The following is a 27590-nucleotide window of genomic DNA, read 5'->3' on the forward strand; positions in this document are numbered from 1 at the left end:
TTAAAGCCCTCTCAATGAGTCCTGCCAACTCATGGGCAAGAATCCTTTTCCCCTTTGGAGACAGCTGATCTCCATCAGCCACCAGCAGGCCTGGTGCCATGTAAACCTCCCCATGATCGAAAAAACCAAAATTCCACTGATGGCACCAGCCTCTGAGCCACCTGTTAATCAGGTGAGTTTTCCCATTCCTTTCAGCATTCTTCCCTGCCAGTGACGGGATTAAGGAAAACACTACCTGTGCTCCCGATCCTGCGACTAATTGCCCCAGTGCCCTGAAGTCCCTCTTCATTGCTTTAGGACTTCTCTCTGTAGTCTCATCACTGCCAACCTGTACAACCAGCAATGGGTAATAATCGGAGGGCCTTACGAGGTCTGGGAGTTTCCTAGTAATGTCCCTAACCCGGGCCCCAGGGAGGCAGCAGACTTCCCTGTGGGATGGGTCCGGATGGCAGATCGGGCCCTCAGTTCCCCACAGGAGGGAATCACCCACCACACTTACCCTCCTTTTTTTCTTAACAGGGGCAGTCGTAATCTGTGGGGTTGACTGACTGGCCCTCGGCAACCCCCTGGCTGGACCTTCACCTACCTACTCACTTGCCTGGCCCTCAACTTCCAGAGCCCCATACCTGTTCTGTAAGGGCAGCTGGGAAGGTGAGGGAGGCCAGGAGGGGATTCGCCTGCCTCCCCGGGCAGGGACCTGTTTCCATTCACCCCGGTCTCTTGGATCCCCTCCTTCTGCTTGCCGGCAAGAGGGTAGGGGATCCTCCGCTCCTTGTGGGGCCTCCATCTGCTGCCTTGGCTCCAGGGACGGTAGGGTACGGCTCCACCAGTCTATCTCCCTCTCACACTCCCTGATACTCCTCAGCCTTTCCACCTCCTCCTTCAGCTCTGCCACCAGGCTGAGCAGATCATCTACCTGGTCACAGCAAATACATTTGCTGTCTCCACTGCCCTCTGGTACAAGTGACAGGCTCAGGCACTCCCTGCAGCCGGAGACTTGGATGGCTGCATGTTTGTGCGCCAGCTCCGTCTGGGTCGCCACATTCCTTCTGGCGGCGGCTTTCGGGCGGGTGGTAACCATAGCTGCCAGGTGTTCTCCTGGGAGGAACGTGACCACTGCCAGGTATTCCCTTTGGAACTAGGAGGGAGGGGCACTCGGCCTTCCCTGCGTGCCCTGACCGTGCAAACTGACGCGCCACGCCCTCCTGACGCGCCACGCCCTGTTTGCCCATACTGGTCGCTGCGCTCCTGGTCACTCGCGCTCCCTGGGGGCTGCTTTTATAGGTGGGGTGGTTTGGCCGCCGTCACTCCTGGCCCCACCCACGCTGCATGAGAGCTGCCACACGTCAGCAGCTCGCCCTTTCCCGCTCTAGGCTGGGGGCTGGGCTGCCCGTTCTCGCCCTGCGCTTTTTGCCACCTTAGCAAGGGTGCCCCGGCACGAGCGTCTGCTCCGGAGCCCTTCGCCTTGGTGACTGCCGAGGAGATCCCATAACTTCTTTGGGCCCCTGTTCCAGTGTTTGATTACCTGTATGAGGATTTTTTTTTCTTATACCTAACTGGAATATCCCATGTTTCAACTTGTCTCCATTGCCTCTCATCCTTCCACTGTGCACCTCTAAGAGTCTGGCTCTGTTTTCTCTATGTGCTCCCATTACATAGCTGAAGAGAGCAGTAAGATCTCCCCGAGCCTTCTCTTCTTACAGCTGAACAAACCCAGTTCTCTCCATGTATGTCGTGTTCCAAGCCCCTGATCAACTTGGTGACCCTCCACTGGACTTGCTCCATTATGTCTGTCTTGTATGTCCAAGTCGCAGGCATTTTTTTGTCCTGACCTCACTAAAATTAAAATGTGATGTATTTAACTTCAGAGGTATAATGACTCCAGAAGAAGAGGCATCTATCTGTTTAACTTGACAACAGTAAAAGCAATGACCAGGACAGAACTTGAAGTATATCACTTGTACATCACTTGATATATCAGAGGGTTGTACTGCCATTCAGAGGGATCTCAACAGACTTGAGAAATGGGCTGAGAGGAACCTCATGCAGTTCAACAAAAGAAAATGTCAAGTCTTGCACCAGCAGCAAAATAACCCCAGGCACCGGTACATGCTGGGGGCCCACCAGCTGGAAAGCAGCTTGGCAGGAAAGGCCCTTGGAGTCCTGGTGGACAAGTTGAACATGAGCCAGCAATGTGCCCTTGTGGCCAGAAAGGCTAACGATATCCTGGGCTGCATATTGTTGCTAGCAGATGGAGGGAGGTGATCCTTCCCCTCTACTCAGCACTGGTGAGGCCACACCTAGAGTCTTGTGTCCAGTTCCAGGCTCCCCAGTACAAGAGATATATGGACATACTGGAGAGAGTCCAATGAAGGGTCACTAAGATGATTAAGGGACTGGAGCACTTCACATATGAGGAAAGGCTGAGAAAACTGGGACTGTTTAGCCTAGAGAAGAGAAGGCTCGGGGGGGATCTTATCAATGTAAATACCTGAAGAGAAGGTGCAAAGAAAATGAAGCCAGGCTCTTTTCAGTGGTGCCCAGTGACAGGACAAGAGGCAATGGGCACAAACTGAAACACAGGCGGTTCTGTCTGAACATAAGGAAACACTTTTTTACTGTGAGGGTGGTTGAAAACTGGAACAGACTGCCCAGAGAGACTGTGGAGTCTCTATACATAGATATGATATATTCAAAAGCTGACTGGACACAGTCCTGCTCTAGGTGACTCTGCTTGAGCAGGGATGTTGGACTAGACCCTCTCAAAAGGTCCCTTCCAACCTCAATGATCCTGTTATTCTGTGACTTGTAAAATTTAAGATTTTAAATGATAATAAATTCAGACTATATAAGCACATTGAAACTTGACTTCCATAAACATTCTAAAATTCAGATGTAATTACTATGAGACTAAGAATATTCTTTAAGAAAAGTTTATTTTAAAATTTATTCTAAAAATAGTAACACATAGCAAATTAGATATTGGGTAGTAGTAATTTTTGCATACTCATATTTTCATAAGTACTAATTTTAGGATCAGCAACAGACACCACTTTTCATCCTTATAAACTTTAAAATAACATATTAGTGCTTTGACTAAATGACATACCACTTCATCTTCAAATCCTCCAGCTAGTACAAGTGAATAAGCTCCATCGTTACTGCGTCCATGAATTCCACCAACATGGGGTCTGTGAACACCTGCTTCACTCACCTTGAGTATTAAAAAAGAACAAATTTTAGAATATCTTTTTGAAACAACTGGCCTTCTGCAATAATTTTTCTGCTTAAAAAAATTTTCCATAAGTATGTTTGTGTAATTAAAGGAAATAATTTTATTAATTTTTTAGATTTTTTTTTTAAGGAAAAAAACCACAAAAGAAAGGACATCTAATGAAAAGAAAGGACAATATAGAACAGTGCTGACACAAAGATGAATAGGTACACTTTGCCCCTTAGGAAAAATCTTCACAATTCTTGCTGTAAGCAACATTCAAGACCAGATTCATGGTTGCTTAGACCAATTCAAAGAAGATACAGATTATCTTTCTAATTCAGTAATATTTTAAATTTATGTAAATAATTATGCAAGAAAGATCATAGTGGGACAAAAATTTTTTTGTGAAAATTATGTCAAATATTATTAAAAGTTAACCAACTCAGGAAAATGCAATCACATTTACAGCCTTCCTTCATCTCTGAACATTTTCTCTTTTTCCAGTTCTGCCCAACTCCTGTACTGCCCCCCCCCACTTTTATGCAATTTTATAAGATTTTGCATTGCTTTGCTATTGTCATAAGAATATAACAGTCATCAAACTGCATTAAACCAGAGTTCCAGCTAGCCAAATATCCTGTCTCTGACAACAAATAAAAACAGATAGCTGGTCAGTGTGAAAACTGACTATGCAAATGCACAATGAATATTTACATGCAAATTTTCTCAGTTTCCAGCTATGTGTGGCTTAAAATTCCTGAGCCAAAGGCATAATCTTTGCAAGATTATGGTCAACCAATGGTTATTAATTTATCTACTTAAGTTCTGAACTCTTGCACACTCTTAGCTTTCACAGTATCCCACAGGAAAGAGTTCACAGTATTGCTGCATATTGCATGAATTAGTACTGCTTCCATTCATTCTTAATCTAGTACCTGATCATTTCATTTGATGCCCCCTCCTTTTGCATCAAAAAAGGACATACAGTTGTTCCCTATTCACTTTCTTCAATTTTAATAGAACTCTGTAGCATACCATCTTTCATACAATTTTTGTACGAAAACCATTCCATACCTTTAACCATCCTTGTTCTTCATAATTATATTGTTTTTCCTCTTCTTTTTTTAATAATTCCTAACACTTGATTTACATTTCTGACCACTACTGAGCACAAAGATGACATATTTAAAAAAATTATCTATTACAAGTTCTCTTTCCTAAATGATAATAATTAGCTGAAAACCCTTTATCAGCTATGAAAAGTTATGATTTTTTTCCCCTCATCTTTACTATCCATGACAACTTAGCATTGTCACTTAACTGTCAGTTACTTGTCAACTTTTCCAGACCATTTATGAACATGTTGAACAGCACAGGCCTCACTATCACTCTGTTCTCTCCCATTCCATTAAACGTCATTTCATTCATTCCTCTCTCCCTTCTTTCATTTTCATGAGGTATCCAGAATTTGACTTAAAATTTAGATTTCTGCCCTTTGGATACAGAAACAGTTCTAAGTCAATTTCCTTCTAGGAAAAAGAGAGTTGTAAGCCTTCGAACTACATGACCACTCATATAATACATCACATTTAAATATTCTTAAGAAGCTTGTTGCATTGAAAAAGGAAGAAAACCATGAGACAGCATTTACAGCATTTTCCCTCTAAATTCTCATAAATCTGCTAAGAACCCATTTTCATACAAAAGAACAGTCGAATCAGAAATAAAAGTGTAACTTTTTACATGGAAAGATGTTGATCTTTTTTAAAAGTATGTAGTTAATACATAGCCATTATTAAATACTTATTTACAAACGATAACTCTTCTAATATCTACACCCTACATTATAAGTCTTATCTGCTCAATTCTCTGAGAAAAACAAACCTCTTTACTTATATTCCTGTTTGCAATCAGCACTTGAAAGTTCTGGAATCTATTTGAGCTTGTATGTCATCAATGGAATACTTAAAGAGATGAAATCCTAACTTTTATTCCTGCTGATACTGGCTGACCCAGTAACAATAAAATTTGATTCCGAGATCTTGAGTTTGCAGAACTGATTTTTAAAACTTCCCCTATCTAAGAGAATATAATTTACCTGGAAACAAATTTAAAGATTAATGATTACAGAAGTACTTTTTCAGAATATAAATATGTTTTGAAGTATTTATTTTAGTTTTGCTTCACAGAAAAGTTCTTCAAATATGGTAGGGATAAATCAAAACATCACAAAAACCATAAGAATAGACATTAATTTTCTCAAACGAGTAGTTGTGTGTAAAATCAATGAATAATTGACATTAACACTGCATTTTTACATTAGAAAATTAATTTGCTTTGCTCTTCTCTAATATCTGTATTGATGGTAGTGCTCACATTAGCACCAAAGTCAGACAAGATTCAAGGAACTTGTTTAGTAGTCAGCTGTTTCACTGTGAATTCTATTAAGGGGAGAAACTGAAAACTGTTGTTAAGGGGTAAAACCTCTGCTGTTGACCATTTTAGCCTGAAGACTTGCATGTCATACTAAACCCAAAATTATTCAGACACCCATTTTGCATTAAAAAAATAGGGTTTTTTTAAAGTAGTCTCTTTGGAGGCAATGGGTGGGATGAATACTTTGGAAAACACATTAGAAGAGGCTTTTGGTTCTTGCCATGTCCCTCCTCCCCAAGGGGAAGAAAAAGTCTCTGGCTGTTCCTCTGGCTATGGTGGGAATACTCCTGAAATATGTTCTTCTTCTCCACACTGCTCATTCCTGCCCCCTTTGTGCTGACACAGTATTTGTATAACCACAGAGTGAAATGTATTGGGAAAATTACCCTCCCCCACAAAGGATTGTTTTTCTGCCAGATTACTTTCCAATATAGTTTATCATATGGTCTGAGAAACATTTGTGAATGAAAACAGAAGGGACAGTGCAAGAAGTGGACATGGCTGGGTGGACTACTTCTTTCAGTAGTCAATACTGGCTTGTATTAGTTTAAAACATTCATCAGCCTAAAGGAAGGTGCTGATGCCAGTTGTGTATGACCCAAAAGGAACAGGTAATCAATTTATAGTGATACAATCAGAGGTGTCTCTTACCTTGGGGACAGTGGGTTCCACCCCCACCAGAACTTTAGAACCCTCAGTAAAATCCTATTTCTTTCCTGTGTTTAGTATGGATAGCATGCACACTAGCACCAAGCCTGGCACCACAACAGAAGTATGCACTGAAACAGGAACTATATTGCACCTGCACAGTAGCCCTCAGTGGGGATCCCGACCAGCTAATAAGCGTTAGACACACCACTGGATACAGTCAAATATTTTCTGAATTCTATAATCTATATCCATAAGTGGGATGGATTGTTTCATGTTCCATAGCAGTAGACTTCAGAAAATATTCAACTTCCTCTTATTATTTCAGTTGGGAGTTTAACACGCAAGATATAAGTCCATCCTAATTATAGCAGGTTCCCCTTTAAAAATAGTAAGTACTATTTTTAAAATTGTAATTAAGTTGTATTTTCAAATCAGTATACTTTAAATTCCACTATAGTTGGCAGTATTTTGAATATTAGAATTAAAATATACACTCCATATTTATTCCTAGTGAACAAGACATTTACCAATCCAAAAATCATTTTTGTGCCCAAACTGTACCTATATCAGATTTATTTCAATTACAAATCTAAAAACATACCTGAACTCTGAATTTCCAGGTTGTCCCAACAGGGACACCAGGTATAGGACCATAGTGATTAGAAGGGACAATAGTGCATTCCTTAGTGCGACCAACACAAGCCATGCCCTAAAAAACACAACAGAGAATGAATAATTTATAAAAGCTGATGCAGATACCAAGACATCCAACCATTATAGCAAACACTTCAAAACATATTAATATAAAAATTGTCAATACCAGTTTTATTTAATTAATTAATTTTCATTTCTTTATTTACCTCTGCTCATCTTAATAATTCTTCAAATGTTTTAACTTTCAGTAGACTGTGTACAGGATTCAACATTGCTTTACAGTCTGTTCAATCCTGTACTGAATTTGTGTAATGCATATATAAACATAGTTAAAGATGTAACACATACATGAATAGTGATCTATTTTTAAATTAAAATACACTCTACCTTGCCCCAGTCTCTCTGGCTTTCAGTACTGGCAGATGGCATCTTTGCTTTCTTTTTACTCTGTTTGAGTTTTTCTCCAGCCTTTACAACTTCATTAGAATCATTTTTGCATGAAGGACAATACCTAAAATAAAAGTTTCAGTAAATTCTTTATTAGCTAATAATAATAGCAATACATTTCTTCTAAGCAAAATAGTGTCAAATTTGTTCATCCTGACTAAATATTTTGAAGCTAGCAAATATATGACAGTTTTTAAAAGCTGAGGACTCAGGTTGAAAAAATAAACTCAACAAGAACAAATACTGTCCACTTCTAAAACAAGACTTTTTTTTTTTTAAAGTAGGATGGTAGAGGCGAAACATTTCACTCTTCTTTTCTCATGTGATGTACGAGAGGTCCCCATGTTTCCTGTATTCCCTCCTCATTTTCTCTTCTTTTCCTTGCTTGTTCAGATCACATAGGGGAGAGGAGAAATGAGATTAGAGTATACTGCTGACTAATGCTCATGGTTAATTTCCACATCCTGCCCACTCATCATCTGCTTTTACTGCACCAAATCTCACTTCAGACAGCTGGATGTGGAACAGCCCTAGGGTACTACAAAACATGCATACATGTGCACATGCATCCTTATCCTACCCCACCATGCCTAAGGCATCAGGAATGTGACTCAGTAGTCAACAAATGGGAAGAGTATTAAACTCCATTTCTATATATTTCTTTGCCTCATATGGCATTGGGACTCATTCCAGCCACCATAAAACCATTACAGTAGAAAAAGGATAGGAGACTGTAGGAAACAGTGGCTAAGGCAAAGGGAGGAAGGGAGCACACAGATCCTTTTATTGCTTCTAACATCACTTTTTTTCCACTCCAGGAGTGCCAAGGCAAAGGCAACTGCCATTGCTTCTGGCTTCCATGGGCTGAGTTTGGTCCAAAAGTCACTAGTGGAAGAAGTCTGATCTATAATAACAACAAGAATATATTTAGATTACTACTACTACTACTACTAATGCCTTACTTTTACTATATACTTTTTATCTTTGAGTATGAACAGAAGAACTAGTTACCATAGGGCAACAAGTCACTGTGTACATATATTTCACAAGAATTGCCTGTGTACATGCTCTAAACCCTCTAAGAAGATAGGAGCTAGCTCAAATCATGTTTTTATTTGCAACCTAGAATTCATACAGATACTTATTGCAGAACACAGTCACAGTTCACAATTCAGTTTAACACTTGGGGTCTTGGTACTCAAAGCAGCTTATTACACTAAACCCAAGAAATAATGTAAAAGTATTCTAAATTTCTAAAAATTGAAAAATACAGACTAAAACAATCATTTCCAAATCATACCTGTTCAATTTAAAGGTAAATAAGAAATTTTCCATAATTTTCCACTAGGCAAACTCTACCTGGACATTGACATTCAGGCTATGTTCTTTCCTGTTCAAACATGTTTTGAGGGTTGTTCTTTTTTAAAAAATTAAACTTCGAGCATGTATATTTTCTTATTTGTATCCTTGCTGTGATTAATATTGGAACATAAAATTACTTTTTGCTGCTGGAGTACTGGTATAGAGTCTTTTAGGAGTAAGGGGACCTGAAGAAGAATGGATGCACTGTCAGAGGACAGATCCTAAATAATACTCCCTTTAATATTCTGGATTACTGTAGTCAAAATACTTCTCAGCTGTTATACCCAAAAGTCAAGCACAGTCACAAAAGAACACTGTTTAAGGACTGTGACCAGCTCTGAAGCGCTATAGCAGAGAATGCTTTCCAACACACTGTTTGGAAGCACTAAGATCTTCAGCTCACTTCCATAAGCTATTAGTAGGAAGTGAATGGATGTTGGGGCAGATTAGTCTTCTGTGCACAAAAGTAGAAAACCTGGGGATAGCTGGGATTCACATGTTGCCCAACAAAGACTGCTGAATAAAGATTATATGCACCTGTGTACACAGTCATTTTGCATATACAAGAAATGGGAAGCACACAGACAATAATTGCTATATTTAGTCCCAACAACTCATACATATTTGCAATATGTATTGAAAATATTTTCTAGATAGTGTTCAAATTTAGCAGTTTCAACAAACAGAGCAAATATGAGTAAAATTCTTTTCAGTTCAAGATGTTCAAAAGGAAAGACCAGCTGGGTTAGCTCAGTTGGTTAGAACACGGTGCTAATAACGCCAAGTTCACAGGTTCAATCCCTGCTTACTGCAGGGGGGTTGGGCTCGATGATCTCTCAAGGTCCTTTCCAACCCAAAGCATTCTATGATTCTATGAAATGCCTATTTGTTTTTAAATCAGCAGAAGCATCTCAGTGTGCACATATACACAATAAAAAACCCCTCACCAAATGTCATAACTGAAGTTGCACATAGGTATAAATATAACTAGAGTCTGGGGAAACTGAAATATATTAGCCCAGGAAAAAAGGTAGAGCATTAGACACTGAACTATAAACAAGCTTACTCAATATGAGGCAGCTGATGTAACATAGCACACTAAGTTATTTACTTCCATGGCATGTTAAAACTTCTAAAGTACTTAAAATATTTTATTTGAAGTGTGTAGTTCCACTAAAATCTATCACAAAGTACAGTTCAAAGTTTTTCTTTAAAACATGTCCATAGACATCTATTGATGTATTCATAATGGAAAACTTCTAAAGTTCTATTTATAAGTCACTTATAAAAGATTAGCATTTAATATATTTTACAAGCAGGTTATAAGTACAAATGGTATGAGTTGCACATAACTGATACAGGTGAGATGTGGCATGGAGCTCAAGATGATAAGCTTCAATGGGCTGATGCTGGCTCCATGCAGAGTCAGCTCAGAATGGAGTTAGCTGAGTCCACTAAGGCCTACTAGTTTGGCTTTCTTGCTGGTGGTGCTAGAGTTACTGAAAATGGGGAGGAGTAAGGTAGTGGTTTTCTCACAGCAGAAAAAATGAATGAGGCAGCTATAGGATAAGGGAAGGGCAAGGAGGCAGCAACAAGGGCTGAGATTGAGGAGAAAGAAAAATATTAAGGAGAAGCAACAATGAAGCCCGACTAAAACAAACAAAAGGTTGGGGAAGCACCACTGTAGGTAGTGCTAATTAAGTCTAATAACATCAGTTAATGTCACAGAGGTCATAAACTGAACAAGCTAATTTCTGAAATTCTTTAATAATCAATAATGATCAATACCAATAGTTTATGAATTATATTTATAAATAAAATCTTAACATAAAATGTAAAAATGTTTACATACAGTGCAAGGATGAAAAACATACCAGAAATATAAAAGCTCTTCAGTAATTCCTCTAGTTGCAAATAACAAAGAGGTACCTTGTGTAGAATGGGAATATACATAAGTAAATCATCCTTGTATATTTACCAATCCTCATCTTCTGGTATCTTGCTTAAGGGAGGGTTCAGGCAGTATATATGATAAGCCATATTACATTCATCACAAAGGAGTTGCATGTGAGCATCCTGTTTTCCACCACACAAGTAACAGGAGCAAAAGCGACATTCCTTATCTGGGTCAGCCCTGCAGTGCTTGCATTCAGGGCCACTCTTTCCTATCAAAAAAGATAAAAAGCCACAGGTCTTAGAAAACTGATTTCAGATTTATAAATGCAACATAATGGCTGAAGAATATATATATGTGTGCCCACATGAACATGCCATGGATGTAGTAGCTTTGCTATTACAATGAAGCCTGGGTTTAAAAAGATCAAGCCAACAGGAACAGTTTATACCTATATAACACTTATGTATTACTATGAGACTAAGCAGCTAATGTCAATATCAACTTGTGTTCTTCAGCCTAACATTTATGAAAGGGTCATTGTAATTTTCCAGGTTAGGTTGCAACCTAGCCTGTTGCTCTGCTACCCTGGCTATCGGGGAGTGGGGGCATGGGGGATGTAAAAAAGAAAGAAAGAAGCTCTACACACTCAAACAGTGGCAACATAATTCACTGGCAGCTTGACTGCACTGAGTCCATTATAACAACTGACTAATTTTATGAAGACTTAGCATTTATTAATGTGAATGGACTAGGTCATGAGAAGATATTGTTCTGCAAGTTGCCTTGGCAGGACTGTCTGTAGAAGGACTTGAACCGAACTGAAATTACAGTCTTTTATAATGTTGCAATTAAAAAAAATGCACAGAGTTGATAAATAAAGAATAATACAGTTTTATTCTAATTTCATCAATTCAAGATAATTTTTATTTAAATCTGAAAAAATAGACAAGTTTCATCTTTATTCTTAGTAATAAATTATTTTTTCCTCTTAATTCAAACAGCCAAATGAACGAATACATTTAATTATGTTGGTTTACTGAAACTTAATCACTTGGATCAGCCTACATTAGTGTTGTAAAACGACCAGATTACTGCTTTTATGCATTACTACATCAATAGGACTCAATTCTTTACACATATGAGCACTGTCCCTATTTGAAAATGGTGCTTTTATAATGAGGCATTTGACTCCCCTGGATTAATGGAATTTCTTCACCGAGTGTACAAACAACAATTAAAGTGACCAATCAGAAGCTTCACTGATTCCTCACCACCACTCTTCTACCTGTACACTCTTCCTACAGATCAGATCTTGGTGCATTCTTCAGCAGGGGTTTTCTTAAATGTAGATATTAATAAATTCTAAATGGATAGCTTAAGACCTATGAAGAACAAATCACAACTCAGAAAAACTCCATCCCTCTAAAAAACTAATATCCAGATGGGTATAAGAATTATTAATCAATGATGACAGATGATCCTAGATTACCAATTTTCATACAGTTTCTTTTTACAGAAATGGAATTAATGCTACCCTTCTGTTTCTGCTCATTTTGGAATTTGGACCAATGTATCCTTCATATAGTAACAGCATAGGTACTGGTTCCTCAGCTAAGGTAAGAAATGCCTTTACAGAAAAAGGAGAACATTTAATAGTCTTATATTAGATGCAAAGGAGAGAGTAGGTAAATTGAATACATGTAGCAGAATTAACTATTACAGAAAGTGCCTGAAACAAGTATAAATTTAGAAGGAAGAGAAGACTTAAGAGCACTTGACTACAGCTCAAAGAACTATACCATTAAAGGAAAACAATTTTTGAGTAAGTATTTCTGTGTGAAAACCATCAAGAAAGACTATGGAAGTGAATCTGACAAACTAACCTCTGATGATGTGATACAGGATATAATAATAACAACAACTAAGTAATGTGATGACCAGAGCACTTCCAGATGGCTGAAGGAATATTTTTCTTACTTCAGTGAAGAAATGGGCCTTGAATCAGAGGACAAGGAGGAACTGGAATGATTGTTTGAGAGTTTGGGTTGGAAGCAGGAAGCTAGAGCAGTGGTCTCCAAATTTTTTTGTTTGCATACCCCATCAGTAAAAAACTTTTGAGCATGCACCGTCAATATATGTATATTTATTTCTAAATTATATACATGTACTACTCTACTAATATATTATGTACATTATAAAACATACACAAAAAAAGAAATTAAAAAAGGATGAGATAAAGATGAAATAAACACTATTTTAAATTTAATCTAATTTAATTCAATTTTATTTTATTTTATTTTATTTTATTTTATTTTTTAACAGTACAAAAATTATTTTCTTCTTGCACCCCAATGGATTGTCTTGCACACCCCTTGGGGTGCATGCACCCCACTTTGGCATCCACTGAGCTAGAGAACCAAGACACCTTTGATAATAATGAACAAATGAGTAGTATGAGACAATGCTTAAATTAGCTTCTCTTTTCCCCATAACACATTTTCTTCAACCATCCTATGAAGTTTACAACTTGATCTTCTGGTTCTCTGGAACTACTGCAATATTTAATTATATCATTTACTTGGATAAACAGAACTGTTTTCTGACGCTCCCAAGTAGCTCTAGACTGTCAGAAATGCTATAAATTAAGAATAGCCTTTTCTTACTTTTAAAAGAAGTGGTATATCGTGACACCTACCAGGTAACATTTGGCTCCTGTTACTACTATTACTTTAGGACAAGGGTAAAAGGATGCAATAAAAAGTTTAAGATAGATGAGAAAAATGAAATATATAGCCATTTTTATTACTGATAACAATCAATTTGCAAGAGTTTCCTCATGTCCTCTAACAGAGGAACCTCAAAGCAAACTCAGTGAGAGGAAGGGGAAGGACTGGGCCAGAAAACATCCTTTTCCCATTTCTATTTTAAACTGGTTTAATAACTCAAATTGCATTGATTTTATTTCCACTGTTGTTTGGATAGAGATGAGCCTGTTCACCCCTACCACCACTGTAAAATTTAGTTGCATATATTCTTTCATATTCCCTTCTTTTGTAGGAAAAAACTTATCTAATGTTTGTAGTACAAATTTAGATTCTGATAGAAGTTAAAGTAACATGTTGATGACCAGTTCCGTTTTGTATAAAAACATCTAAAATATGTTCTAGAGCTCTTAATTTCAGCACATTCTCTGACCCTACTCCATAACAAATTAATGGAGCGTTTCAGGCCAATTGATTCTCTTTGAATTCTAGCTACTGTTATTAAAATACCAGTCTACTGTTTTTTCTTAGCATACAAATAAACTAAGTGAGCTGTATGTATTTAGATGGTTAATTTTTAAATGTGGAGTAGGACCAGGGAGGCAAATACAGAAGAGCAATAAAGAAATAAGTTGAGCCATAAGCAATAAGAAAACTATAGTGCATTGTACTTCACAGAACAAATTCAGGAGAGCTTACAAAAAAAAGATCAGAATAACAGCAGGAGAAAATGAACAGTGATCATATATTTTCACTGGACTTTGGGAGAAAAAAAGTTTATATTCGGAGCACTAATGTGTTGATATATTACATCAAAAATTTATTCTCAATATGCCATGTAATAAAGTTACATTATAGTAAAAAATGTTCAAACCAAAAATCTGTGTAATAACAATTCTTTTATTACACACTGTGCTGGTTGTAGCTGGGAAAGAGTTAATTTTCTTCCCAGTAGCTGGTATGGGGCTATTTTGGATTTGTGCTGGAAACAGTGTTGATAATGCAGGGATGTTTTAGTTATTGATGAGCAGTGCTTACACAGGGTCAAGGCCTTTTCTGCTTCTCACCCCACCCCACCAGCGAGTAGGCTGGGGGTGCACAAGAAGTTGGGAGGGGACACAGCTGGGACAGCTGACCCCAGCTGACCAAAGGGATATTCCATACCATATGATGTCACGCTCAGCAATAAAAGCTGGGGGAAAAAGGAGGAAGGGAGGGACGTTTGGAGTGATGGCATTTGTCTTCCCAAGTAACCGTTAGGCGTGATGGAGCCCTGCTTTCCTGGAGATGGTTAAACACCTGCCTGCTGATGGGAAGTAGTGAATGAATTCCTTGTTTCGCTTTGCTTGTGTGCGCGGCTTTTGCTTTACCTATTAAACTTTATCTCAACCCACGAGTTTTCTCACTTTTACCCTTCTGATTCTCTCCCCCATCCCCTTTTTGGCGGGAGTGAGCAAGCGGCTGTGTGGTGCCTAGTTGCCGGCTGGGGTTAAACCACAACACACACAAAAGAAACCTTAATTAAATTAATTCTGTGCTCTGATCCCTTAGTTTTTTTAACACCATTCAAATATTTAACTAACAGTCTTAATCATACAATAAAAAAAGCATACTTTTGAAATCTCCATCTCCAAATGTCAGTGGATAAGCTCCTGGCTTTTCAATCTTGTACATTTCCTCTATAAAAAGGATTCTGCAGTCATTTATTGCATCTTCTGGGCCTCTGAAAAATTAAAATATAATAAAGTACATTGAACTCTGTTTCTCACTCTTAGCCTCTATAACTGGTAAACCCTAAGCAAAGTAATATAGTTAACTGGAATCTTATCAATGATAAAATACTTTTTATTGACTTCACAAACAAAATTCAGTGCAGTGTTCTAACATGTAGCAAAATCAAAACACAGTGTATGGTCTAGTTAGTGGCACAGATGAAAAACATCCCAACACAATGTTCCGTTGTCCAGCTTGATTCATCTAAGAATAGTTCTAATATAATGCACACCACAAAAGCAATTTCATCTTAAACCAACACACAGTTAAGCCTCATTTTCCTTCTAAATAACAGGAAATTTTGAACTGAAAGGATATTGAATAGAAAGTATATATGTATACATGCATATTTGTGTGCACGCATGTATGTTTGTGTGTGTATAATTGTCCTGGTTTCGGCTGGGATAGAGTTAATTTTCTTCCTAGTAGCTGGCATAATGCTGTGTTTTGGATTTAGTAGGAGAAGAATGTTGATAACACACTGATGTGTTTAGTTGTTGCTAAGTACTGCTTATGCTAGTCAAGGACTTGTCAGCTTCCCATGCTCTGCCAGGAAGCACAAGAAACTGGGAGGGGGCACAGCCAGAATAGTTGATCCAAACTGACCAAAGGGGTATTCCATACCATATGATGTCATGCTCAGTATATAAACTGGCGGGAGTTGGCGGGGGGCAGCAATCGCTGCTCAGGGACTGGCTGGGCGTCGGTCAGCGGGTGGTGAGCAATTGCATTGCGCATCACTTGTTTTGTATATTCTTTTATCATTATTATTATTTTCTCTTCCTCTGCTGTCCTATTAAATTGCCTTTATCTCAACCCATGGGTTTTACTTTTTTTTTCCAGTTCTCTCCCCCATCCCACCGGGTGGGGGTGGGAGGGTGAGCGAGCGGCTGCGTGGTGCTTAGTTGCTGACTGGGGTTAAACCATGACAGTCCTAAAGAATGGTCTAAGAGGAACTCATTCAGTCCTTTCCAACCTTGCTATTTATGATTAATTAGATGCTGAATTTAGCTACTGTATCTCAACTAGGACCTTGGGACAGGGGACAATCACAGTGATGAGTGGCTCTAAATCACATCAATCAAGGATTCCCTTTAAGAAGCTTTGTTACCTATAGGGAAGTAAGCGACATGTGTGTGCAAGAAGTCTACAGACAGGTTTTTTTGACAAATGAACTTTAATAGAGCTGGTCAAGAATGTTTCAGCAAGTTGTTAGACCACGTGCCACTATGATATGAGTTATTTTGAGATATGAACCAGAAGCAACATTCTGCATCTCAACAAAAACGTGTCTTCAAAGCTCAAGCAGCAATACCAAAGGTGTTAGATGAAAAAAAGATATCATAGCATCATAGAATCGTTTAGGTTGGAAAAGACCTTCAAGATCATCCAGTCCAACCATTAACCTAACATTACCAAGTCCACACTAAACCAATTAAGGGTAGACTAGACTAAACCATGTCCCAGAGTGCCACGTCTACCCATTTTTTGAACGCTTCCAGGGATGGTGACTCAACCACTTCCCTGGGCAGCTTGTTCCAATGCTTGACTACCCTTTCCGTGAAGAAATTTTTCCTAATATCCATTCTAAACCTCCCCTGGCGCAGCTTGAGCCCATTTCCTCTCGTCCTATAGCCAACTACTTGGGAGAAGAGACCAACACCCACCTCACTACAACCTCCTTTCAGGTAGTTGTACAGAGCGATAAGGTCTCCCCTCAGCCTCCTCTTCTCCAGGCTAAACCACCCCAGTTCCCTCAGCCACGCCTCATAAGGCCTGTGCTCCAGACCCTTCACCAGCTTTGTTGCCCTTCTCTGAACACGCTCCAGCACCTCAATGTCCTTCTTGTATTGAGGGGCCCAAAACTGGACACAGTATTCCAGGTGCGGCCTCACCAGCGCCGAGTACAGGGGGACAATCACCTCCCTGCTCCTGCTGGTCACACTATTCCTGATACAAGCCAGGATGCTGTTGGCCTTCTTGGCCACCTGGGCACACTGCTGGCTCATGTTCAGCCGGCTGTCAACCAGCACCCCCAGGTCTTTTTCGGCCAGGCAGCTTTCCAGCCACTCTTCCCCAAGCCTGTAGCGTTGCATGGGGTTATTGTGACCCAAGTGCAGGACCTGGCACCTGGCCTTGTTAAACCTCATACAGTTGGCCTCGGCCCATCGATCCAGCCTGTCCAGATCCCTCTGAAGAGCTGTTCTACCCTCGAGCAGACTGACACTCCCACCCAACTTGGTGTCATCTGCAAACTTACTGAGGGTGCACTCAGTCCCCTCATGTAGATCACTGATAAAGACATTAAACAACGCTGGACCCAAAACAGAGCCCTGGGGAACACTGCGCGTGACCGGCCGCCAACTGGACATCTTGGGTATGGAATTATACTACATGAATACACATGAATACATATAAACATCAGTAAGAGAATCTATAGAAACTGAAATTCCAGGTCTAAACAGAAAAAAATATAGCATTAGGACTGCATTATTGTGCACCCAAACAACATGATAATAGCAACTATGATATGTTGAAGGCCATCAGACATACTAAGAAGAAAGGAAATATAACAGTACTAGATCAGGTACTAGACCTGATGTCAAGATTAAGTTTTTAGACGCTGCTAATGATGGTTCCTTGGAGCTGAGGAACTTTTGACTTGGTCCTGAGTGACTTGGTCCACTGTGCAAGACCTGGATCATTGTATTATTCCTTTGCTCTGTATTGATGTAAAACCACTGTTTTGCTTTAGCTTTGTTATTAAGGATAGATGTGTTTATTATTGGGCCATTGGTTTATATAAAGATACAGACACATTTAAACTCTTGTGGTTCCTGGTGTGGTGTGGTGGGGTTCCCCCCCCCCCCCAAATAAACTTGAATAACATTTCAACAAATTCAAGCCAAATTCTGTGTAGCTGTCCAGTAGAAGGCAAACAATACTAGAGACAGAGTATTAGTTCTCATTTTTTTCCCTAACTCATCTATGCAGTAACAAACCAGGGTGTAAGATTTAACAGAAGATATCTAAAACCAAAACCCATTTAGTTAAAAGAGGATGTTTCAATCCAAGACAGTGGACCTTGAATCAACTGTTGAAGAGTAGACATATGACTTTGTCAGAGCCCTCACATTTAAGCTGCTATCAGCAGCAGAAATTTCTTTATGCAACAATGAAGTAAGCTACAATGTATATTTTTTCAGAAACCTTTGAATTATCTTGTTCACTACAGATAGGCATGTTGGAAAGTCACTGAGTCATACTTTCCTTAATAAGATTAGAGTTTTGCCATTATGGTCTAACAAACTATGCTATTCGTTATAGGACTTAAATACTATAAAGCATGTGTGTGCTTGTTAAAATTCCCAGAAATAAATAAATGATGGGGAATTAATTTAAGATTTATCATTCGTATTAATATTTCTTAAAAAGAAACAGTGTTTTTAATAGCAGTTGTCTCCAGGTAGTAGGTGCTTTCTTTTAATCTTTTACACCTGTGCTGTGACCTGATTAAAACATCTAGTTTTAAAAGCTAGTACTATTTTTATGGTGGAAGCCTCTTTTTACTGTGCAGCATCAGAAATGAACTTAACTAGAATCGATGGGGGAAGGTGATACCAACAGGAGAGCTGAAGGTAATCCAAGGGTTGGCATGACATCACCTGAGGGTGGTAATGCTAGTGGGAACATTTACACTGCTCCTGGGAGCACAGAGGGCTCAGAAGCACATCTGAAATGCTTGTATACCAACACACGCAGTATGAGAAACAAACGGGATTAACTGGAAGTGTTGGTCAGTTCCCAGAACTATGATATCATTGCTATTAGTGAGACTTGGTAGAATTGGAGTGCTGGGATGGAGGGCTACAGGCTGTTCAGGAGGGATAGGCAGGGCAGGCGAGGTGGAGGTGTCGCACTACATGTAAGGGAGAGGTTTGATTGTACAGCCCTTACAGTTAGCGATGATGAAGTGGATAGCCTCTGGGTGAGGATTAGGGGGATGGAAAACAAAGGAGATGTTGTAGTGGGTGTCTACTACCGATCGCCCAGCCAGAATGTAAGCACTGATGAGTTATTCTATAGGCAATTAGGAGAAATCTCTGGATCGGTAGCCCTTGTCCTTATGGGAGATTCCAACTTCCCAGGCATCAGCTGGGAATATCATACTGCTGTGACAAGCAGGTCTTGGAAATTACTGAAGTTTGTGGGAGATAACTTCTTGTCACAAGTACTCAGTGAGCCAACTAGGAAAGATGCCCTCCTAGGCTTGTTGTTTGCGAATAGAGAAGGATTCGTGGGAGATGTGATGGTAGGTGGCTGTCTTGGCCACAGTGATCATGAAATGGTTGAGTTTAAAATTTTCAGTGTAATGAGAAAAAAGGACAGCAGAGTTGCTACCCTGGACTTCAAGAGAGAAAACTTTAAGCTACTCAGGGAGCTACTTAGCAGATCCCCCGGGAATCTGCCTTTGAGGGCTTAGGAGTCCACGAGTGCTGGTCAGTCTTTAAGAACCACCTTTTAAAAGCACAGGAGCAGGCAATCCCATTGTGTCGCAAGTCAAGCAAGCGGGGCAGAGGACCAGCTTGGCTGAACAAGGAACTCCTCTTGGAACTCAGGCGGAAAAAGAAATTGTATGATCTCTGGAAGCAAGGACAGGCTTCGCAAGGAAGATTACAGAGCTGTGGTTGGTTCATATATGCAGGGAGAAGACATAAAAGGCCAAAGCTCAATTAGAGTTGAAACTGGCCAGTGTTCTGTCAGACAACAAGAAAGTCTTTTTTAAGTACAAAGATGGTTTTAAGTTGAAGATGGTCACCTGACTAATAGGGATGAAGAAAAAGCAGAGGCATTCAATGTTTTTTTTGCCTCAGTCTTTAATAATGCTGATAGGCCTTGGGTCCACTGTGCAAGACCTGGATCATTGTATTATTCCTTTGCTCTGTATTGATGTACTTAAATTCAGTATCTTTGCAAGAGCAAGAAAAGCCAAGTCACGTTCAATTTCAAAAAGGAAAATTAAATAGAAATACAAAAGCTTCCTCAAAAAATACTTAAGAGTAAAACCTGTACAGGCAGTGTGAAGACTACTTAGACAACATACTGGACACTGAGAACAAATGTACACCACCTATCAAAATATCAAGAGTGAGTAAAAGGAATCCAAGCAAGGCTAAACAGCAGGGAAATGGAAATTACAAGAAGCAAGAAAGCATCCTACAAAAAGCAGTCGTTGTGTCTAAACGAGGAAGGTAGAAAGGCTCAAAATCCATCAGGTTAAATGTAAAACCACAATACACAGACAGTGATCTACAAAATGCAAAAATGCTTGGAAAAGCACTGATTAAGAGCAGAAAGCCCAACACAATCTGTAGAACTAACAGATGATTAAAGTATAAAACTATGACATATTTTAGGATCCTTACTGCTACCTTCCATTATGGACGCTGCAGCACAGTTGAAGTCTTGTGGAGATGAGCTGGGGGCTCCTGAGATAGTTAGAGCTCACAAGGAAACCTTTGTGAAACACCCCAAGGGAAACAAGGGATGTTCCACTAAGAAGGTGACACGGCCAACAGCCCAGATGAAATGCCTCTACACGAACGCACACAGCATGGGGAACAAACAGGAGGAGCTGGAAGCTGCTGTGCTACTAGAAAGCTACGACCTGATTGCCATAACCAAAACTTGGTGGGATGAATCCCACAACTGGAATGTGGCTATCGATGGCTACAGGCTGTTCAGAAGGGACAGGCGAGGAAGGAGGGGCGGAGGCGTTGCCCTCTACATAAAGAAATCGATACAGTGTGAAGAGCTGTCCCTGAAGAACAGCCATGAGCAGGTTGAAAGCTTATGGGTAAGAATCAGAGACAGAGGCAACAAAGGGAACCTTATGGTTGGTGTCTACTACAGGCCGCCTGATCAAGGGGAGCCTGCTGACGAAGCCTTCTTCCTCCAGCTCCTGGAGGCTTCACGCTTGCAGACTCTCGTCCTGCTGGGGGACTTCAACCACCCCGACATTTGCTGGAAAAGCAGCACGGCGAGCTGTAGGCAATCTAGGAGATTCCTGGAATGCATAGACGACAACTTCCTAAGCCAGGTAATAGACACCCCTACCCGAGGGGACGCGATACTGGACCTGATGGTCACCAGTGCAAGTGAGCTCATCGGTGATGTCAAGACTGGAGGCAGCCTGGGCTGCAGTGATCACGCGTTGGTGAAGTTCACGCTCCTGAGGGACATGGGAAAAGCGAGGAGTACAGTCAGGACCCTAAATTTTAGAAAAGCAAACTTCCAGCTCTTCAAGGAGTTAGTCAGAAGGACCCCCTGGGAGACGGTCCTCAGGGACAGGGGAACAGAGCTGGCAGATCTTTAAGGACACCTTCCATAGAGCACAAGAGCTCTCAGTCCCCAAGTGTAAGAAACCAGGCAGGGAAGGGAAGAGACCAGCATGGCTGAGTCGAGACCTGCTGGTCAAACTAAAGAGTAAGAGGGAACTGCACAGGCAGTGGAAGCAGGGACAGGTGTCCTGGGAGGAGTACAGGGAAACTGCCCGGTTGTGTAGGGAGGGGGTCAGGAAGGCCAAGGTGAGGATGGAGCTGAATTTGGCAAGGGATACAACGAATAACAAGAAGGGCTTCTACAGGTATGTCAACCAGAAAAGGAAGGTTAAAGAAAGCGTACCCCCGCTGATGAACAAGAATGGCGACCTTGTATCAACGGACGAGGAGAAGGCTGAGGTACTCAACAACTTCTTTGCCTCGGTCTTCACCGGCAACCTCTCTCCTCACCCCTCCCGAATCGATGGACCAAAAGATGGGGACCAGGGGGGTAAAGCCCCTCCCACTGTAAGTGAAGATCAGGTTCGAGACCACCTGAAGAACCTCAATGTACACAAGTCTATGGGACCTGATGAGATGCACCCCAGAGTCCTGAGGGAATTGGCTGATGTAGTTGCCAAGCCACTCTCCGTGATATTTGAAAAGTCATGGCAGTCAGGTGAAGTCCCTGCTGACTGGAAAAAGGGGAATGTTGTGCCCATTTTTAAAAAGGGAAGAAAGGAGGACCCTGGGAACTACCGACCTGTCAGCCTCACCTCTGTGCCTGGGAAGATCATGGAGCAGATCCTTCTAGAAGATATGCTCAAGCACATGGAGGACAGGGAGGTGATTCGAGACAGCCAGCACAGATTCACCAAGGGCAAGTCCTGCCTGACCATCCTAGTGGCTTTCTATGAAGGAGTGACTGCATCAGTGGACAAGGGAAAAGCAATGGATGTCATCTACTTGGACTTCTGTAAAGCCTTCGACACAGTCCCCCACAACATCCTTCTCTCTAAATTGGAGAGATATGGGTTTGATGGGTGGACTGTTCGATGGATAAGGAATTGGCTGGATGGTCGCATCCAGAGGGTTGTGGTCGACGGCTCGATGTCCACATGGAGACCGGTGACAAGTGGAGTCCCTCAGGGGTCTGTACTGGGACCGGTGCTGTTTAACATCTTCATCAATGACATAGACAGTGGGATCGAGTGCACCCTCAGCAAGTTTGCAAACGACACCGAGCTGAGTGGTGCGGTTGACACGCCAGGAGGACAAGATGTCATCCAAAGGGACCTGGACAAGCTGGAGAGGTGGGCCTGTGTGAACCTCATGAGGTTCAGCAAGGCCAAGTGCAAGGTCCTGCACCTGGGACGGGGCAACCCCCGATATCAATACAGGCTGGGGGATGAAGGGATTGAGAGCAGCCCTGCGGAGAAGAACTTGGGGGTACTGGTAGATGAAAAGCTGGACATGAGCCGGCAATGTGCACATGCAGCCCAGAAAGCCAACCGTATCCTGGGCTGCATCAAAAGAAGCGCGGCCAGCAGGTCGAGGGAGGTGATTCTGCCTCTCTACTCTGCTCTGGTGAGACCCCACCTGGAGTACTGCGTCAAGCTCTGGGGCCCTCAGCACAAGAAGGACATGGAGCTGTTGGAGTGGGTCCAGAAGAGGGCCACCAAAATGATCCGAGGGCTGGAGCACCTCTCCTATGAGGCCAGGCTGAGAGAGTTGGGGTTGTTCAGCCTGGAGAAGAGAAGGCTGCGGGGAGACCTTATTGCGGCCTTCCAATACTTAAAGGGGGCCTACAGGAAGGATGGGGAGAATCTTTTTAGCAAGGCCTGTTGTGACAGGACAAGGAGTAATGGATTTAAACTAAAGAAGAATAGATTTAGACTAGACATAAGAAAGAATTTTTTTTACAGTGAGGGTGGTCAAGCACTGGAACAGGTTGCCCAGAGAGGTAGTGGAGGCCCCATCCCTGGCAACATTCAAGGTCAGGTTGGATGGGGCTCTGAGCAACCTGATCTAGTTAAAGCTGTCCCTGCTCACTGCAGGGGGGTTGGGCTAGATGACCTCTAAAGGTCCCTTCCAACCCAAAGCATTCTATGATTCTATGATTCTATGATTATTGCTACTCTAATGAATTTCTCAAATTCATAATATATTTGCTTGGAGAAAGATGTATAATGAATCTGTAGTGAACTGATTTTACTGTTAGCCTTGAATTAATCCAAAGATTTAAATAAGACAACTCATGGTATTGAGAGAGGCCCTTGCTAAATTCAAACCTTCAAACACCTTAATATATTAACTGAGTGAAGAAAAAGTGAGCGTTCATCAACCTTGAAGTCTAGCAAACAAAAAAGGCAAAGCAGCATTTGAACTTTTTTGGTATTGTGAATCTCATTGTCAGCCAGCTACTGAAGTCTGGATAAAATATGAGAGGTTTGTCTCACCTCCATCAACAGGCACATATATGCTTCCTTGAAAGTTCAGAGAGAAAATTAATAATACCCTAATTACTAATATTTGCTTTCACCGTGAAAGAAATACTTCCCAAAGAAAGGAAGAATAGATGAATTTCAGGGATACTGTAAACTGAGTTGGCAAGTTCTCTGGGGTATCAGAGAAACAGGAATAACTGCTCTGAACTGAAAATAATGAAGTATGTTCAGAGTCATAAGAGTCCTACAGTCTTGGGCAGACTTGATCTGTGCTTATAGCATCACAGCTTTGCTGATATTTGTATTTAAGCTGCATTAAGTCCAGTTTGGATAGGCTTTAGAAACACTACAATGACAATCTTTAATTGCAGTGCAGATACAGAACAAATGAGAATTATTAATATATGGTTAGATCTACTGTTGCAATGATTTTTTGGGGGGGTCTTTGTTCAGTTTCACTCTTCTCTTTGATAATGTTCTCTAATTTATCTTGGTTTCCCAAAAAAATGAAGCAATGATGACAAATTTTTCAAGACTTTTCCACTAGGGTTTGACTGAGAAATGAGTAAAGAAATACCACATAACAGATATGCACGTCAAAAATACAGTAAAAAATATATTTTCCTCATCACAAGTTTTATTGACTCTACACCATCACTATATAGAGTGTAAACATACATGCCCTTGTTATTTCCTGTCATTGTGCCAGCAACACAACGACACCTTTGTCAAAAGCAATAAAGATCAATAAAAAGTTGTATTATTTTGAATCAAATATTCAAGCCCTCTTAAACATAATATTTAAGAGAGTCAGTGAATGGAACAACTGCAAGTGTTCTGCCTCCCTTTACTGCCTGCCAAGTTTTTTTCTTAAGTAGTTAACAATTAATCACCTAAAAATAAGTATCTCATGATAAATTACAGTTTTTATTGAAAAGAATTAATAACTAACACTAACACTAAAGGACTGATTTTACAAACCCAAATACCTGAAATCAAGTAATTCCCGCTGAAGCATATTCTTTACACAAGTTTATCAATTCCAGGAAGTTTATCTTGTACTTTTACCATTAATTGAGATGAATGAGTGGGGTAACTGAGGTCACTCAATTATACCTGGATGAATCATAAGAAACATCAGGGCTCAGAAAATCTTGTTTTCTGCATACTGTCATAGTTGATTGGCCACATGTATAAGCTATTAACACATCAATGAAGCCTGAACACTTAGTCAGGCAGAATGCTCATTGAAATAAATAAGTTTCTACTTAGAAAACAGACTTCATTTGGCCAAATAAATTCACCATTGAATGCATTGAATGCACCATTAGCAAGTTTGCTGACAATACCAAACTGGGAGGTGCTGTTGACTCTCTTGAGGGACAAGAGGCCTTGCAGAGGGATCTAGATAGATTGGAGCATCGGGCAATGATTAATGGCATGAAATTTAACAAGTCCAAATGCTGGATTCTGCACTTGGGATGGAGTAATGCCGGGCACAAGTATAGACTGGGAGAGGAGTGGCTGGAGAGCAGCCCCGCAGAAAGGGATCTGGGGGTGCTGGTTGACAGCAAGGCTCAATATGAGTCAGCAGTGTGCCCTGGCAGCCAAGAGGGCAAATCGCTTCCTGGGGTGCATCAAACACAGCATAACCAGCCAGCCAAAAGAGGTGATTACCCTGCTGTATCCAGCGTTGGTGCGGCCTCACCTTGAATACTGTGTGCAGTTCTGGGCCCCACAATTTAAAAAGGTCCTTGAATGCGTCCAGAGGAGGGCAAGAAAGCCGGTGAAAGGGCTGGAAGGCATGTCCTATGAGGAGCAGCTAAGGACTCTGGGTTTGTCTAGTTTGGAGAAAAGAAGACTGAGGGGCAACCTCATTGCTCTCTACAGCTTCCTGAGGAGGGGAAGTGGAGAGGGAGGTGCTGAGCTCTTCTCCCTGGTATCCAGCAACAGGACGCGTGGGAATGGTTCAAAGCTGCTTCAGGGGAGGTTTAGACTGGACATTAGGAAACATTTCTTTACCGAGAGGGTGGTCAAACACTGGAACAGGCTTCCTAGAGAGGTGGTCGATGCCCCATGCCTGTCAGTGTTTAAAGAGGCATTTGGACAATGCCCTTAGTAATATGCTTTAACTTTTGGTCAGCCCTGAAGTGGTCAGGCAGTTGGACTAGATGATCGTTGTAGGTCCCTTCCAACTGAACTGTTCTGTTCTGTTCTGTTCTATTCTGTTCTCTACTTGCCACTTTCCTTGCCTTTTTGATATTTATGAACTCCTTGGGGATCACCCCCTTACACTTAAGGTTTTACATCCTATTCTTCATGATGTCCTTTGCAATGTTCCTTTCCTGAAGGATGTGCACAATCCGTTACCATTAAGCGCTGGGTTTTTGGTATCTCTGCTATCATCAACAGAGCCTGAACTTGAGGTCCCAACCATTTCGTTCTCACCCCTCTCCTTTCCTTAGTCTGCAGCTAACAATGATCAAACAAATCCTCGAATGTGTTCAAAATATAGTCAAATATAGTTGGTGGGAATCCCTTCTAGGATGGTCTGCCACAGCTATGGGGATGTCCCACTTCATTCCCCTAGTTTTTATCCTTATTTTGAGCAGTTTCTTACTTGTTCTAGTCATCATATTATATATTTGTACTTGGCTTAAGTTAATTTTCTTATTATTACTATTATTATCATATTGTTTTTATTACTACTACTATTTTACTTTATTTTATTTCAATTATTAAACTGTTCTTATCTCAACCCAGGAGTTTTCTCACTCTTACTCTTCCCATTCTCTCCCCCATCCCACCAGGGCAGGGGGAGTGAGTGAGCAGCTGTGTGGTGCTTAGTTGCTGGGTAGGGTTAAACCGCGACATCACCCTTTCCCCCTCTGCGTTGCATAAGCAAGGGTGGAAATGGGGGGCTAGTATTGCCTTATACAGTATTTCTAGGTCCCATGTACACCAAGGATGGAACCAGCATAGAGGGGGAAGCAGACATGGGATGTGATGATTGGTTAACAAGTCCAGATAGTGATTCCATGACTCAGCAATAAAAGACAGTCTGATCAGTCAAGTATCATCTTGGCATGTTCATCGTGGTCTATTGAGAAATGACAGACTCTGCTAGGGGAATTAGGATACATATCAAAGGTTCTAAAGGAATTTCCTTCACGCACAAACCCCAGACCTGGCTCAGTTGTGGAAATACAGTATGTTAATGTTAACCTAATGATGAGTAGCAAACAAAAACTAAAAGCTTTAGGTTTTGTTTGCTTGTTTAAGAATGTAAATAGAATTTCCATATTAGCCAAAGAAATCTTACCCCAGCAGAATTTTAGCATGAACCTCTTTGTTAGTCCTTGAAATTTCTCTCAGAGAGGTAATTTCTGCATCAAACCAGAATCCTCTTTCTTCTGGAGCCTCAACATTGTAGTTAACCATCACCACATCACCCACTTTTAGTTCACTCCACTTCAGAATGGTTCTTGCTCGTGGTCGAAGATTTTTGGTGTCCATTTCTACTATGCCGTTCTCTGGATACCTTGAAAGGCAAAACCGAACAGAAGTGACAATTAGTATTCCCAAAGTAGTAAGAAGTAAGTTAAAGGCAACGTTTTTCAGAAG

At 40.8% G+C, this 27590-nt stretch overlaps 1 protein-coding gene across 1 annotated transcript in view; it reads right to left on the bottom strand.

Annotated features, from left to right (window-relative positions):
- LOC142596457 (E3 ubiquitin-protein ligase UHRF2-like) overlaps window positions 1-27500 on the bottom strand; it is a 54599-nt gene extending 27099 nt beyond the window's left edge. The window contains exons 1-6 of the mRNA XM_075725565.1: window positions 27289-27500; window positions 15040-15149; window positions 10746-10932; window positions 7346-7469; window positions 6906-7013; window positions 3110-3214 (exon numbers count right to left, since the gene is read on the bottom strand). Of these exons, the coding sequence (XP_075581680.1) occupies window positions 3110-3214; window positions 6906-7013; window positions 7346-7469; window positions 10746-10932; window positions 15040-15149; window positions 27289-27482 (828 nt within the window). The 5' untranslated portion in view covers window positions 27483-27500. The remainder of the gene's footprint in view (window positions 1-3109; window positions 3215-6905; window positions 7014-7345; window positions 7470-10745; window positions 10933-15039; window positions 15150-27288) is intronic.
- Window positions 27501-27590: the final 90 nt, after the last annotated feature.

The sequence above is a fragment of the Pelecanus crispus genome, chromosome W (assembly GCF_030463565.1).
Source record: "Pelecanus crispus isolate bPelCri1 chromosome W, bPelCri1.pri, whole genome shotgun sequence".
NCBI classification, from domain to species: domain Eukaryota; kingdom Metazoa; phylum Chordata; class Aves; order Pelecaniformes; family Pelecanidae; genus Pelecanus; species Pelecanus crispus.